Source organism: Saccopteryx leptura, chromosome 10, assembly GCF_036850995.1.
Source record: "Saccopteryx leptura isolate mSacLep1 chromosome 10, mSacLep1_pri_phased_curated, whole genome shotgun sequence".
Taxonomy (NCBI): domain Eukaryota; kingdom Metazoa; phylum Chordata; class Mammalia; order Chiroptera; family Emballonuridae; genus Saccopteryx; species Saccopteryx leptura.
This window is the reverse complement of record NC_089512.1, coordinates 26,393,216-26,407,361: the sequence shown is the minus strand read 5'-3', so window position 1 is coordinate 26,407,361 and position 14,146 is coordinate 26,393,216. Positions and strand designations below refer to the sequence as shown.

At 47.8% G+C, this 14,146-nt stretch overlaps 1 protein-coding gene across 2 annotated transcripts in view; it reads left to right on the top strand.

Moving 5' to 3' along the window:
* Positions 1-2,204: 2,204 nt before the first annotated feature.
* The window catches only part of NR1D2 (nuclear receptor subfamily 1 group D member 2), a 41,080-nt gene continuing 29,138 nt past the window's right edge, over positions 2,205-14,146 (top strand). For both annotated transcript variants that reach the window (XM_066350440.1, XM_066350438.1), the window contains exons 1-2: positions 2,205-2,507; positions 13,133-13,399. In XM_066350440.1, coding sequence (XP_066206537.1) covers positions 2,492-2,507; positions 13,133-13,399 — 283 coding nt within the window. In that variant the 5' untranslated portion in view covers positions 2,205-2,491. The remainder of the gene's footprint in view (positions 2,508-13,132; positions 13,400-14,146) is intronic.

Below are 14,146 nucleotides of genomic sequence, written 5' to 3'. Positions count from 1 at the left end.
TTTGTTGATGTGATGAGTCACATTTATTGATTTGCAAATATTGTACCAGCCTTGCCTCCCCAGAATAAATCCTACTTGATCGTGATGTATGATTTTTTTTCATGTATTGCTGGATTTGGTTTGCTAATATTTTATATTTTGTCGAGAATATTAGCATCTAAGTTCATCAGGGATATTGGCCTGTTGTTTTCTTTCTTTGTAGTGTCTTTACCTGATTGGCATTGGATTTTTTTCAAAGTGCAATAGGAAGCTATTGGAGGGTTTAAACAGAGTAATCAGATCTCATTTACATTAAAAAAATTTCTGCGGCACACCAAAAAATGTTATATTTTTTGTTGATCTGACAAAACAAAAAAGTATAATTTTGACTTATTCACACCAGAAAACTATTGTTGTGTTGGCCATTGCCTTTTTTTTTGATAATCTAAGGCAGGGGTCCCCAAACTTTTTACACAGGGGGCCAGTTCAGTGTCCCTCAGACCGTTGGAGGGCCACCACATACAGTGCTCCTCTCACTGACCACCAATGAAAGAGGTGCCCCTTCCGGAAGTGCGGCAGGGGGCTGGATAAATGGCCTCAGGGGGCTGCATGCGGCCCGCGGGCCGTAGTTTGGGGATGCCTGATAAGGCAAAAAGAGGTCAGTGTCCCTGCTTAAGTAGTAAAGTATTGCATGTTCTTGTGGCATGCTGGTCTAGAGTAACAGCAATGCAGATGGTGAGAAGTACAAAGGGTAATGGCATATTATGAAGGTAGAATAGCTCAGATTTGTGCCTGAACAGTGTTGGCGCAGTGGAGAGAGCACTGACCTGGGACACTGTGGTACCTCAGGTTTGAAACCTCAAGGTCACAGGCTTGAGCACAGCGGGCTCACCAGATTGAGAGTGGGCTTGCCTGCCTGAGTGTGGGATCTTTGACATGATCCCACTGTTGCTGGCTTGAGTCTAAAGGTCGCTTGCTTGAGCCAGGGGTCTTTAGCTTGAGCCAGGGGTTACTGGCTGGTCTGGACCTCCCCACCCAAGGCACCTATGAAAAGCAATTAATGAACAACTAAAGTGCCATAACTACAGATTGGTGTGGCTTTCTAGCCCAGCTGGCGACCGCTGGCTCAAGTCAGCGACCTTTGGGCTCAAGCCAGCAACCACTGGGTCATGTCTATGAGCCCCACTCAGGCTGGTGACCTTGAGGTTTTGAAGCTGGGTCCTCCAAGTCTCAAGCCAAACTCTATCCACTGCATCACGGCCTGGTCAGGTTTTTCTCAACACTTTATACTAAACATCTTGAAAGCGCAATTTCTTATTTTACCGAGAATACCCATATACAACATCTACAACTAAGGTTTTACTATACTTCTATCCATTTACCCACTCCTCCATCCATCAGCTCACGTTCCTTTTGCAATGCATTTAAAATCGCCAACATCAATGCCCTTTCCTCTGCATACCTTGGCATACACGTCATTTGGTTCCAGTTTTTTCTTTTGATGTAAACTCTACATATCAGGGGAAGGCACAAATCTTACGTGCGCATTCACTGACTTTTGACACACGCATACATCTGTCTACATCTTAAATTTGATACGCCTAAGGGACATCAACAGGGCACAACTAAACGGGTTGCTGGGTATAGGAAGCTAGAGCTCAGAGGAGAGGTCTTGTTTGAAATGTGAATTTGGCAATCTTCAGAACACAGGACTTATTTAAGCTACAGGGTTGGATGAAATCGCCCACGGCATGCAGAAGGAAGAGGATGGCTGTGTCCTCCGAGTGTCCAGCGTCTAGAGGTCTGTCCAGTGGGAGAGCGGGACCCGGGGGTAGGTCAGGGACTGGGCTAGCCCGAGCCAAGTTGGCATCATCGGGAGTCCCGAAAAGCTGGTCTGCTCGGCGCCACGGGGAGGTCGTCGGTTAAGTATCCGAGTTGACTTGAGGTGTTACCAGGTGCAGGGCAGCAGGCCTGGGGGGCGTGGATGGGGGCTCCCGGGCCGAGGCGGGACGGTCAGCTGGGTGGAGGGGAGAGAAGGAATACGGAGAGGAGGGAAATGGAGAAGAGAAGGGGCCAGGGGACGAAGGAAAGAAAGGAGCAGGGAGGAGAGGAAGGGGGGCCGGGAGGACCGAGGAGGAGGCGGCGGGAGGGGGCGGAGCCGCCGCAGCGGCCAGCGAGGGGCGGGCGAGGACGGGGTGTGTGCGCGGGTCACATGGTCGGGCTGCCCTCCCCGCCCGCCGCCCTCGCTGCCGCGGTGCGCTGGCTGCAGGAAGCCTCGGCGCCGCCGCTTTTGTTGTCAGGGTCCCCGCGAGGAGCGCCCCTCGCGGGCCGCCGCCGCCGCTCTCCGCAGACCGCTCTCCGGCCGCCGGCCCCGGGCACCCCGCCCGCCCCTCCCATGACGGGGCCCCGCGCCCACCGCTGCCTCCAGCCCGCGGCGGCGCGGCGCTGAGGCCGAGGCGGTGCTGCCCCCGCGGCGGGAAGCGGGCGGCCTCGGCCCCTCCCCGAGGGCACCATGGAGGTGAATGCGGGTAAGAGCCGGACTGCGGCGGGTCGGGGCCGGCGGAGGGGGCGCATCGCGGGGCGGCTGCCGGGGGCGTCCCCGGGGCCGCGAGCTGGGCTCCTGCGCGCCGCGAACCCGGCCCGGGCTCGGCTCTCGTCGCCCCCCGAGCGGCCGCGAGGTCGCCCGCACGGTTCCCTGCAACGCCGCAGCGCGGCCGGGTGGCGCCGGCCCGGCCCCCCTCTCACATGGCCGGGCCGCGCGAGCCACGTGCGCGCTGTGTTTACGTTCTGCGGCGCGCGGGCGCCGGTTGGCTGGGCGGGCGCGTGACGCGGCATTACATAATGGGCGCTGAGGCGGCGGCGGCGGGCGGGAACACGTGAGGCCGCTCGGCTCCGTGACCCACATTCCCCGGGGCCGCAGGGACACGTGGGGGCGGGCGCGCGCGCGCGCGCCGGCGCGGGGAGTGCCGCAGACTCCCGGGGGCCCCGCCCCCTTGGAACCCTCCCGGCTGTGACGTGGCCGCGATTCCCTCTCCGGCGGGGATGCACTGTGCGGGGGAGGCCGCGCGTGCACGGGCCGTGAACCCCGCGGTCGCGCGGCTCTGGGGCGGGCGCAGAAGCCGCAGTGCTTCGGCCGCTGCCTTCTCGTCCGGGCGGTGACCCCGATGCGCGAAGCCGGGGTTAGGCAGACGGATGGACCCCTGCATAGTGAGGAAGAAGTGCAGACGAGGGCGTGCTAGGGGCCCAAGAAGGTTCCTGGGACTCGCGTGGGGCTTCCCCGACTTGAGACCTTCGTAGGAGTCTGGTGCTTAGAGTCTGAGCAACGCCCGGCAGATAGGACAACAACCGCCCTTGTTATGAAGCTGATTCACTGTTCAAAAAAAAATGTTATCCTCTAGGATGCAGCCTGTCTTACGTATCTATTGTCACAAAAACCGGCTTGAAAATTCCCTTGGGCCGAGATCCTTCCTGGAAACGGGTCACTCCCATAGTTAATCATTCAGCTCCTTTGTGAGGTCAGAGTGACTCAAGGTGGTCCTAAGTGACTCTGAGGCCTTCTGTAAGACTGGTCATTGTTCATCTCAGTTCATTTTTTTCAAACCCATAGCTCACTGACCTTTCCTGGACCTGATCGGCAGAATATGGCTTCATAAATCTTTTTTTGGTAACATTTCCAGCAATGCCACAGAACAATATTTTGCTTCCTTTTGTTTTGTCTGCCCACAAATGATGGCTTTTATACCTGAAGCCAGTGAGGTTACAAAAGAAGCTAGTTTTTATTTTTCAAGTTATTTGCTGTATAAAGCATGACTTGATAACAAATGTGTTGTGAATTTTCCACCATCAAGAGAAATGTAGTCATTTTCTAACTATTTTAATTACCTATGGGCCTACTTAGCCTTTGAGGTGGTTGCTAAAATTGGATAACTGTCATGGAATTACACTCTTACTCGATTGGATTTGGAGATGATCATGTTTAACCTCTTCTAACCCAGCCTTTAGCATACATAAATTGTTCCAGCACTTCAACCTCATTTATGGGTAGGCTCAGGTGATTAGAAAATGTTTCTCTGGTGTGAATCTTCCTGGAACAGTAGCACTGATCTTATTCTTTCCCTTTGGAGCTACAAATTATAAAACTTCCCTTGGAGAACCGTCCACCCCCCAGTCTCATCCCCCTTTCTATTCGCAGTTCTCACACCTTGGTTCTTGCACAGTGTTTTTTTCCTGATCATCATCCTTGTTGCCCTTGGGCTGTAGCACCCAGAAATGAACAGGCTCCTGTGGAAATGGTTGGACAGTTACCAAGTTCCAAGTTTGGGATTCTGCTGCAAATGAATTCTCTGGCAAGCTTAGCTTTTGTAGCTTACTGCTTTGCTGACTCACAGTAACCTTGCAGTTGGTTAGGACCTTTTCATTTGAACTTTTTTTTTTTTTTTTTTTTTTTTCATTTTTCTGAAGCTGGAAACGGGGGGAGACAGTCAGACTCCCGCATGCGCCCGACCAGGATCCACCCGGCACGCCCACCATGGGGCGACGCTCTGCCCACCAGGGGGCGATGCTCTGCCCATCCTGGGCGTCCGCCCTGTTGCGACCAGAGCCACTCTAGCGCCTGAGGCAGAGGCCACAGAGCCATCCCCCAGCGCCTGGGCCATGTTTGCTCCGATGGAGCCTCGGCTGCGGGAGGGGAAGAGAGAGAGAGAGAGAGGAAAGCGCGGCGGAGGGGTGGAGAAGCAAATGAGCGCTTCTCCTTTGTGCCCTGGCCGGGAATCGAACCCGGGTCCCCCGCACACCAGGCCGACGCTCTACCGCTGAGCCAACCGGCCAGGGCCAGGAGTTGACTTTTAAGTGTAGGAATTTGCAATTATCTTTATATTAAATTTTCTCTTGTTCCTTTTGGCTCCAAATTCAAGCTGTCACAAGCTGTTAGTATAGTAACAGTTTCTGCCATCTGTCAGAGGGAGGTTTTTTATTTTTTATTTCTTTATTGATTTTAGTGAGAGAGAAAAAACATTGATTTGTTGTTCCACTTATTTATGCATTTACTGGTTGATTCTTGTATGTGCCCTGACTGGGGATTGAACCCGAAACCTTGGCATATCCAGACGATGCTCTAACCAACTGGGCTACCCAGCGAGGGCATGTCAGAGGGAATTTTGATAAACATTCCCCTTTACTTTCTTTAATTTGTAAATATTGACTAGGGTGGGACCAAATTCATTTCTGAATGGCGTACCTCTGACCCTTTCCTTTAAGTTGATATCATTGTTTTAATACACATAAACAAGGGACCATTTCATCTAGCTGTCCTATAATTCATAACATGTTGTGTTTCCGCCCTCTCCGTGACAGTTATGGATCTGAAACAGAAGTGGTAAAAATTGACTCATACATTTTTGTCACAGATAGGTTTTGTCATTTTTTTTTATTTTTTTTATTTTTCTGAAGCTGGAAAGGGGAGAGACAGTCAGACAGACTCCCGCATGCGCCCAACCGGGATCCACCCGGCACGCCCACCAGGGGTGATGCTCTGCCCACTAGGGGCGATGCTCTGCCGCGACCAGAGCCACTCTAGCGCCTGGGGCAGAGGCCAAGGAGCCTTCCCCAGCGCCCGGGCCATCTTTTGCTCCAATGGAGCCTTGGCTGCAGGAGGGGAAGAGAGAGACAGAGAGGAAGGAGGGGGTGGGGGGTGGAGAAGCAAATGGGCGCTTCTCCTGTGTGCCCTGGCCGGGAATCGAACCCGGGTCCCCTGCATGCCAGGCCGACGCTCTACCGCTGAGCCAACCAGCCAGGGCCTGTCACAGATAGGTTTTGATTGTGTATACTAGGTTCTTTAAATAACTCATTCTATAAACTTATTAGCTCTGGTTTTAATATTTTAAAAATTAGGAAAACATTCCCACATAGTTTATTTATATCTTTACAAACCTGTATTCTATGTTTCTCCAAACTTGGAAAGAAAATAGAGGAAGATAAGGGTAGAGAAGTCTTCACTTGGATGGAGAAACAGCACAACAGCGGGAAGACTCAGACATGAAGTAGGAAGCTGCTTGACCAGGCAATGGAGTTAAGGGATTCAGAAGGTGGTGTGGAAACAAGAATGTACAGAGAAATGACTGGGTCACAGGACACCTTCAAAATTGAGCTAAGAAAGGAGAGGGAGGCTTAAAACATCACTAGTACCTGTTGAGCATTTACTAAGTGCGAGGCCCTGTACATGTGGTACTTACTACTTTGATACCTCACGTTAATTCAGTGAAGTACTGTCATTACAATTTGAAGATGAGGGGCTGATGGAAAGTTAAGTGGTAGAGCCAGATTTTGAATCCACAAAGTCCACTTGGGGAGCACAAGCTAACTACTAGGCTGTAATAGGTTTAAGCCTACATAAGGTTCGAAGGTATATGCACAACTTGGTGGTCCTGCCCTTTTGGGGCTGAAACTGATACTGTGTGGATCTGCTTGATTTGTAGTGGTTCAGGGTCATAGCTGCTGATGGAGAAGGGCAGGTGTCTGCGGAACCTCCCTATTTCATCATTCCATTTTTTAAATTGTTTGTTTTTTTTTTCAGACACTAGAATCCCCTGGCCCTCCCCTTCCAGCAATTTACATGTAGACGAAAACACTAGTGCACGAAATAAGACCTACTGTTTGTTTTTGTCACAGTCTCTTATATGGTACATCAGTTAGTAATTTTTTTTTCTTTTTGTGACAGTCAGACAGAGGGACAGGTAGACAGGAAGGGAGAGAGATGAGAAACATCAATTCTTTGTTGTGGCTCCTTAGTTGTTCATTGATTGATTTCTCATATGTGCCTTGACCGGGGGAGGGGGAGGGGGCTATAGCAGACCAAGTGGCCCCTTGCTGGAGCCAGCAACCTTGGGTTTAAGCTGGTGAGCCTTGCTCAAACCAGATGAGCCTGCGTGCAAGCTGGCGACCTCAGGGTCTCGATCCTGGGTCTTCCACGTCCCAGTCTGATGCTCTCCACTGCGCCACCACCTGGTCAGGCTAGTAATTTACACATTCTTCAAGACCCCCACTTATTGTCACCTCGCTGTTTGCCTCTCTTGGTCTCTGCCCTCTGTAGTGCTCTTGAGATCCTCAGCGGTTAACATGTATGAAAGAGTGCTCACATTGCACTGGGCTGAGTGGTTAACATAGCTGTTTCCCCAGTAGGTCTGTTAAGGCTTTTTAGGGAGGGGACCATACTGTTCTCTAGAGCCTAGAAACTCAGGACACAGTTGGAAGTTATAGTGTGTCAATTAGATCTACTCTACCATTCGTTGAGTAGAAATTATTAATAACCTTTTAAAATGAGAACACTAAATCTTCTTGATGGTAAAAATGTTTTACTCTTAAGTTAAAAGGCAAAAAAGCACAGCCATGACTTGAACAAAACGTACATTTTAGAATGGTGGGGAGTAGAAATGGGAGGGTTTTGATGATGGGCAAGCCTAGAATTGGGGTAAGACTTCCGGCTTGTCTTAAGTTGACCATTGGGCAAGCCCTAGCCTGGGAACCTGGCCCAGCTCCAGGATCCTTTTCAACTAAAAATAGAGAATACGGTGCCTCAGCTAATTTTAGCTTGAGGCATCTAGGAAGTATGTCCTGCCCGTTTCTGGAGGTGTTGGGGCATGCTGGTTCGGATTTTGCCTTTCCTGCTTTATCATCCAAAAACTGTGCCTTTAAAAAGCACTTTAATAATTCTCATTTATGAACACCATTTCATTTTAATCTTCTAATAACTAGCAGGTATTCCCATATATAGGAGATGACTCAGATTTAGAGAGATTGAAAGTGACTTGCTTGCCCAAGTCTTCTGACTAAGAAATAATCTGTTCTGTGGTATTAGACAGCCTTGACTTTCAGCACTCACTCACCCTATCAATTAGTTGCTGTTTTACTTAACCCCTCAGAGCTCTGAGCTCCTCATCTGTAAAATGAGATACTGGAAATTAATTCCAAGGGTTCCGGTGAGGATGAAATGTGACATGAAATTATTTTGTTTTTGACATTCATTAGGTACTTGGTGACTGGTAGTTTTCACTTTCCTTTCTTCAGTGGGTAAGGAACTACTGGGTGCACTCTGTACCCTCTAGGAAATTAAAATTTAACCAGTTTGGGCTTGCTGATCATCATGTTGGTAGATTAGTGTCTGGTAGCCAAGAGTAGATGCTGTAAAACTGAATCAGTGTAGACTGTAGAAGGTCTTGCTAGGAGAATGGAGCTGCTTCTGAATGAGTCATCTTTGAATCCATGGTACCTGGCATAAATTCTTGTTGTAAATGATCGCTGTACTTGTAAAGACAGAAGTAGGATCTTAACTGGATTGATAGGGACTCAGTAATTTTTTTAGTTTTGATTTTGGAGCTTTTGAAAAGGAAGATGTGTTTTGGGTTGTAACAAAACACCTTCCACTGCCCAGTCAGTGCTTTAAATTAGTTCTTAAGCCATCAGGATCTCTGATTTTGTAAGTTTTTTTTTTGTTTGTTTGTTTTTTAAGCTGAGGTAGTTTGAAGACCTTGTGAATGTGGATGGCTGACTCAGATGCTGGCCCTAGAAAAGTCTTCTAAGGAAGTGAATTTTCTACCTAAGAGTAGATTAGAGAAGACAGATAGCTGTGAGATTTTTCTTTGGGAGTTTATTCAGGACTAAGAATAATATTTTCCTTTATATCCTATTCTGAGCGGAGACAAGTGTGAAAAAAACAGCATTTTGCTAACACCTGGAATTTCTAATGTGTACTTCAGATCACTACAGTTATTTTTTTTTTTTCTTTTTTCCGAAGCTGGAAATGGGGAGGCAGTCAGACTCCTGCATGCGCCGGACTGGGATCCACCCGGCATGCCCACCAGGGGGCGATGCTTTGCCCCTCTGGGGCGTCGCTCTGTTGCATCCAGAGCCATTCTAGCGCCCGAGGCAGAGGCCACAGAGCCATCCCCAGCGCCTGGGCCATCTTTGCTCCAATGGAGCCTCGCTGTGGGAGGGGGGGAGAGAGAGAGAGAGGAAGGAGAGGGGGAGGGGTGGAGAAGCAGATGGGTGCCTCTCCTGTGTGCCCTGGCCGGGAATCGAACCCGGGACTCCCGCATGCCAGGCTGACACTCTACTGCTGAGCCAACCGGCCAGGGCCACTACAGTTTTATAGAACAGATGGCACATGGTTTTTACCTGGAATATGATGTTTCAAAGGCTTCCAGGTTAAAATTGCTTCTCTTTGGATTCATAGCTTATTAAGGGTAGTCAGTCAGTTATGTCAGTGAAAACATCAACCTTTAAAACTGTAGGCTGATTTGTGTTTGAATTCTCTGTAGCACTTCTTAAACTTTATGGTGCAAAGAACCGCCGGGGAACTTGTTAAAAATGCTCATTCCCAAGGATGCCTTCTCTTGTCTGGACCTGGCCTTAGAAATGTGTATTTTGAAAAGCACCAGGTAGTTCTGATATTAGATGTTTTATATAAACTCTCGGGGTAATGGATAAACATGATTCACTATTGTCCAGAATAAACACAAAGTTAGGAAGCTTTTTCTCCTTGTATTTGGAATCTTAGAACTTTTAGATTTTTAAAATATATTGATTTTAGAGTAAGCGAGGGAGAGAGAGAGAGAAACAGTGATTTGTTGTTCCACTTACTTTTACACTCATTGGTTGATTCTTCTATGTGCTCTGAGTCAGAGTCAAACCTGCAGCCTTGGTGTTTTGGGACAGCGCTCTAACCAACCGAGTTACTTGGCCGGGGCCAAGGCATTTTAGATTTTAAAATCACTGGTAGATGAAATTTCTATTATTAAAACTACCTTGTTGCTTTTTTTCCCCATTGAGCACAGATGAAGTAGTTGGGTTTATGGCGGTGGTTCTCAAACATTACTGTCCATCAGAATCACAGGGCGGTGAACTTTTCTGATTCAGTAGATCTGGAGTAGGGTCTGAGAACTTGTGTCTCTAACAGGTTCCCAGGTGATGCTGAAGCCCCTTGGTCCAGGGACCACACTTTTAGAATGACTGGTTTATAGATAGGGGCCACAGTACAGGACAGATATTAATCATTAAGCTCTGGCTTCTTTCTGGGCAGGTGATAAGCACATGCTAAGAGCATTTGCAAAGTGGGTCAGAAAGAGCGGATTCACACCTCCAACCTTAACACTGATAGAAGGCATGTGCGTAACAAATGGAAAACTGGAAGGGATTGTTCACATTATTTAAAACTCAAGTGCACTTAGTTGCACTTAGGCATATTAAATTTGTGTATATTGAACACTGCTGTCTTTTTCTTGGCATACTGGGCATCTGTTTTAGCATCCTTCGGGGTGGTGATCAAGCTCTGTGAGAGTTGTGCTGTGCTTCTCAGGGGCTTCCCAGCCTGGATTTAGTAATTGGTACATAAGTATGTATCTGGTACCCAATTTCAACATGATAGTCTAAGGGTGACTAGACTAAAATTCCTCTGCCTTTTTTTTTTTTTTTTGTACTTTTCTGAAGCTGGAAACCGGGAGAGACAGTCAGACAGACTCCCGCATGCACCCGACCGGGATCCACCCGGCACGCCCACCAGGGGCGATGCTCTGCCCACCAGGGGGCGATGCTCTGCCCCTCCGGGGCGTCGCTGTGCCGCGACCAGAGCCACTCTAGCGCCTGGGGCAGAGGCCAAGGAGCCATCCCCAGCGCCCGGGCCATCTTTGCTCCAATGGAGCTTTGGCTGCGGGAGGGGAAGAGAGAGACAGAGAGGAACGAGGGGGATCCTCTGCCTTTCTTTTTCTTTGTAAATGGAAATGTCTTTCTGTTCTTTGCAATTGTTTTGGCCTCAGTATTTTGCTGAGTATGTATGTCTATGTGTACGTTTTAAGTGAGTTATAAAGTATGGCTTTATCTAAAGAAAGTTGGGGAGTCAGTTTCCCTTTAGCAGAGAAAGTTTTATTTCAGAATGAATGCTTAAGTTGCAGTTATTATTTTGGGAATGTGCAAAATTCTCCACTTAACTACTCGGTATGTCCGTCTAGATTGTTGTAAAAAATGCCCTATTTTATTGGTAACTTCCTAGTAGTGTTTTATACTGTTTTGGAATTTGTCCATGTTATTAGACATATTCCTATCTTCACAAAGGCAGAGAAGTAGGTCTTAAAAATATTTATGGAAGGCCTGTTACCTAAAACATGTATAGAGAATTAAGAGACACTCTTTGTACATTTAGGTGCTTACGGTCTAGTTGAGAAATTGATGGAAACAGTAAAGAGTTGGTTTAAATAAGAGCTCAGGCCAGGGAATGGGAGAGAGAGAACTCTGATGGGCGTTGAAAAGCCCGTCAATGTTCGCTATGATGGAAGGAAGAGGGAAAGAAACCACAGTAGACTGTCAGAGATGAGTTACTTGTTTGGTCTGGGATGTGGAAAAATAATCTATTTGGCTGTGAGGTTACTCTTGCAACATTTTATCTCTTTGAGGAAATTTGTAATTATACTCTTAACAAATGCTGTTTCTTAACATGAAAGGCTTATAGTCTCAAGACATCAAAGCCTGTTTATGGAGGGGTTGTGGGAGTCAATATTGGTGAATTGTGAATAGTGTTTTGCTAGTAGCTCTGTGAAGAGGACCTTAATTTCAGCCTTCATGTTATTATTCTCTGCTAGCCTGCATCCTTCTAACCTCTTTAACATTTACTGTAGCCAGAAGAACAGGTAGTCAGTCTGGATTTCTTAAGAGCTGCTCAGAGATAAGTGTGTCTCAAGTCAGAAGTAGGTGGAGATGGAAGATGGAAACGGGTTTAGTGTAGCCTTCCAGGAGCGTGCAAACAGGTTCTGGGACAACAGTTCTGAAAGGTTCTCTGTTTTGAGATAAAGCACTTTATCCAGAGTTCCAAATGTTACATCTGTTTTTGATTAACTTGTGTTTTAGCTACGTGATGGGGGAGGCAAATGATGAACTCATTGTTTCTGGGATTGTGTCATATAAAGTTATAATGAAGGAGACCAAGAGAGGACCGGAACCAGATTTCTTACGGCCAAAACAATTGTTTATTATTTTATTTTATTTTTTTTCAAAACAATTGTTTTAAAGCTATGGAATCATTCAGGAAGGTTTTTCATTCCTTTTAGGAAAAGATTGGAAAATGAGAAACTTCAGGTTTGGATCTACATGTACTCGGAAGAATTAAGCCAACGAGAGCCTTCTCTCTTTTTACATCAGTGGGAATTTTATGTATTTTGAACTTTGTGGAAGCAGGAGGCATAGTAGGAAATAAGGAGATAAGTTATTTTTCCTTTTGGGATAAGCTGACATTTAATCATTAACCAGTTTTGGGTTTTTTTTTTTTTTTTTTTTTTGCATTTTTCTGAAGCTGGAAACGGGGAGAGACAGTCAGACAGACTCCCACATGCGCCCGACCGGGATCCACCTGGCATGCCCACCAGGGGGCGATGCTCTGCCCACCAGGGGGTGATGCTCTGCCCATCCTGGGCGTCGCCATGTTGCAACCAGAGCCACTCTAGTGCCTGAGGCAGAGGCCACAGAGCCATCCCCAGCGCCCGGGCCATCTTTGCTCCAATGGAGCCTTGGCTGCGGGAGGGGAAGAGAGAGACAGAGAGGAAGGCGCGGCGGAGGGGTGGAGAAGCAAATGGGCGCTTCTCCTTTGTGCCCTGGCCGGGAATCGAACCCGGGTCCTCCGCACGCTAGGCCGACGCTCTACCGCTGAGCCAACCGGCCAGGGCTGTATTTTTCTGAAGTGAGAAGCGGGGAGGCAGACAGACTCCCGCATGCGCCTGACCAGAATCCACCTGGCATGCCCACCAGGGGGCAATGCTCTACCCATCTGAGGCGTTGCTCTGTTGCGGAACAAAGCCATTCTAGCGCCTGAGGTGGAGGCCATGGAGCCATCCTCAGTGCCTAGAGGCCAGCTTGCTCCAATGGAGCCTTGGCTGCTGGAGGGGAAGAGAGAGAAAGGAAGGAGAGAGGGAAGAGTGGAGAAGCAGATGGGCTTCCTGTGTGCCCTGGCCAGGAATCAAACCTGGGACTTCCACACGCAGGGCAGACGCTCTACCACTGAGCCAACCAGTCAGGGCCAGTAACCAGTTTTTAAAGTTAATGACTTTGCTGTTCGGATTGAAAAAATAGAAAATATATGTTACCATGTATCTAATGATCTGATTTCCCCCTTTTCTAGGAGGTGTGATTGCCTATATCAGTTCTTCCAGCTCAGCCTCTAGCCCTGCCTCTTGTCACAGTGACGGTTCTGAGAACAGTTTCCAGTCCTCCTTCTCTTCTGTCCCATCTTCTCCGAATAGCTCTAATTCTGATAACAACGGTAATCCCAAAAGTGGTGATCTCTCCAATATTGAAGGCATTCTGAAGAATGATCGAATAGATTGTTCTATGAAAACAAGCAAGTCAAGTGTACCGGGGATGACAAAGAATCATAGTGGTGTGACAAGTAAGTTACTTTAGTTTTCTAAGATTGGTGCCATTAATTGCAAGTGGGCTTTTCATCAACTTTTTATTTTGGGGAACCATTATATTGGGGTATAATTTTCACTCCTTTCTGGGTAATGATAGTACAATAATTAGGTAAGAAATCAGTGATGGTTTTAGAAGTTACAGCCTCTAGGGGTTGTCATAACTGTTGCCACGGAGTAAGGTATGTGGCTATGTACCAGGCCTTACCACGCTTCCTCTGGGGCAGCCCCCCTTGGCCACATTTTTACAAGTACCTTTCTTCTGGACTCCTAGTACTGACTCTGGGTTCTAGATCCAGAGTACTTACTCCTTGTCCTAAGGGGTTTGCTTTCATGCGGGTGGAGCTAGGAACATTGAGATGAGGAGATAGAGCAGGATTGGGGTAACCAAATGAATGGTGGAACTTGGACCCCTGAGTGAGTGTGGAAGTCAGATGCGATTGTGCAGAGTGTGATCAGAAAGGGCTAGGCCTGTCTGGTGCCTGTAGGTTAGTGGAGCTGAGGATCTGTACAGCGGCCTTTGGAGAAGTTGTTTGCACCTTTTATTGGTTGATTTCGCTGCCTGACTTCTTCATTCATTTCCAGAATTGTTTTCTTAGTTCTGGTTGTGTATCTGTGTAAAGTAATTCTAGATTTACAGAGTTTCAGAGTATGTTTAAAATCATCAGGAAAGGGCAAAACCAGCTTTCTGAAATATTTTTGGTACTCCCATAAACTAAGTTTAA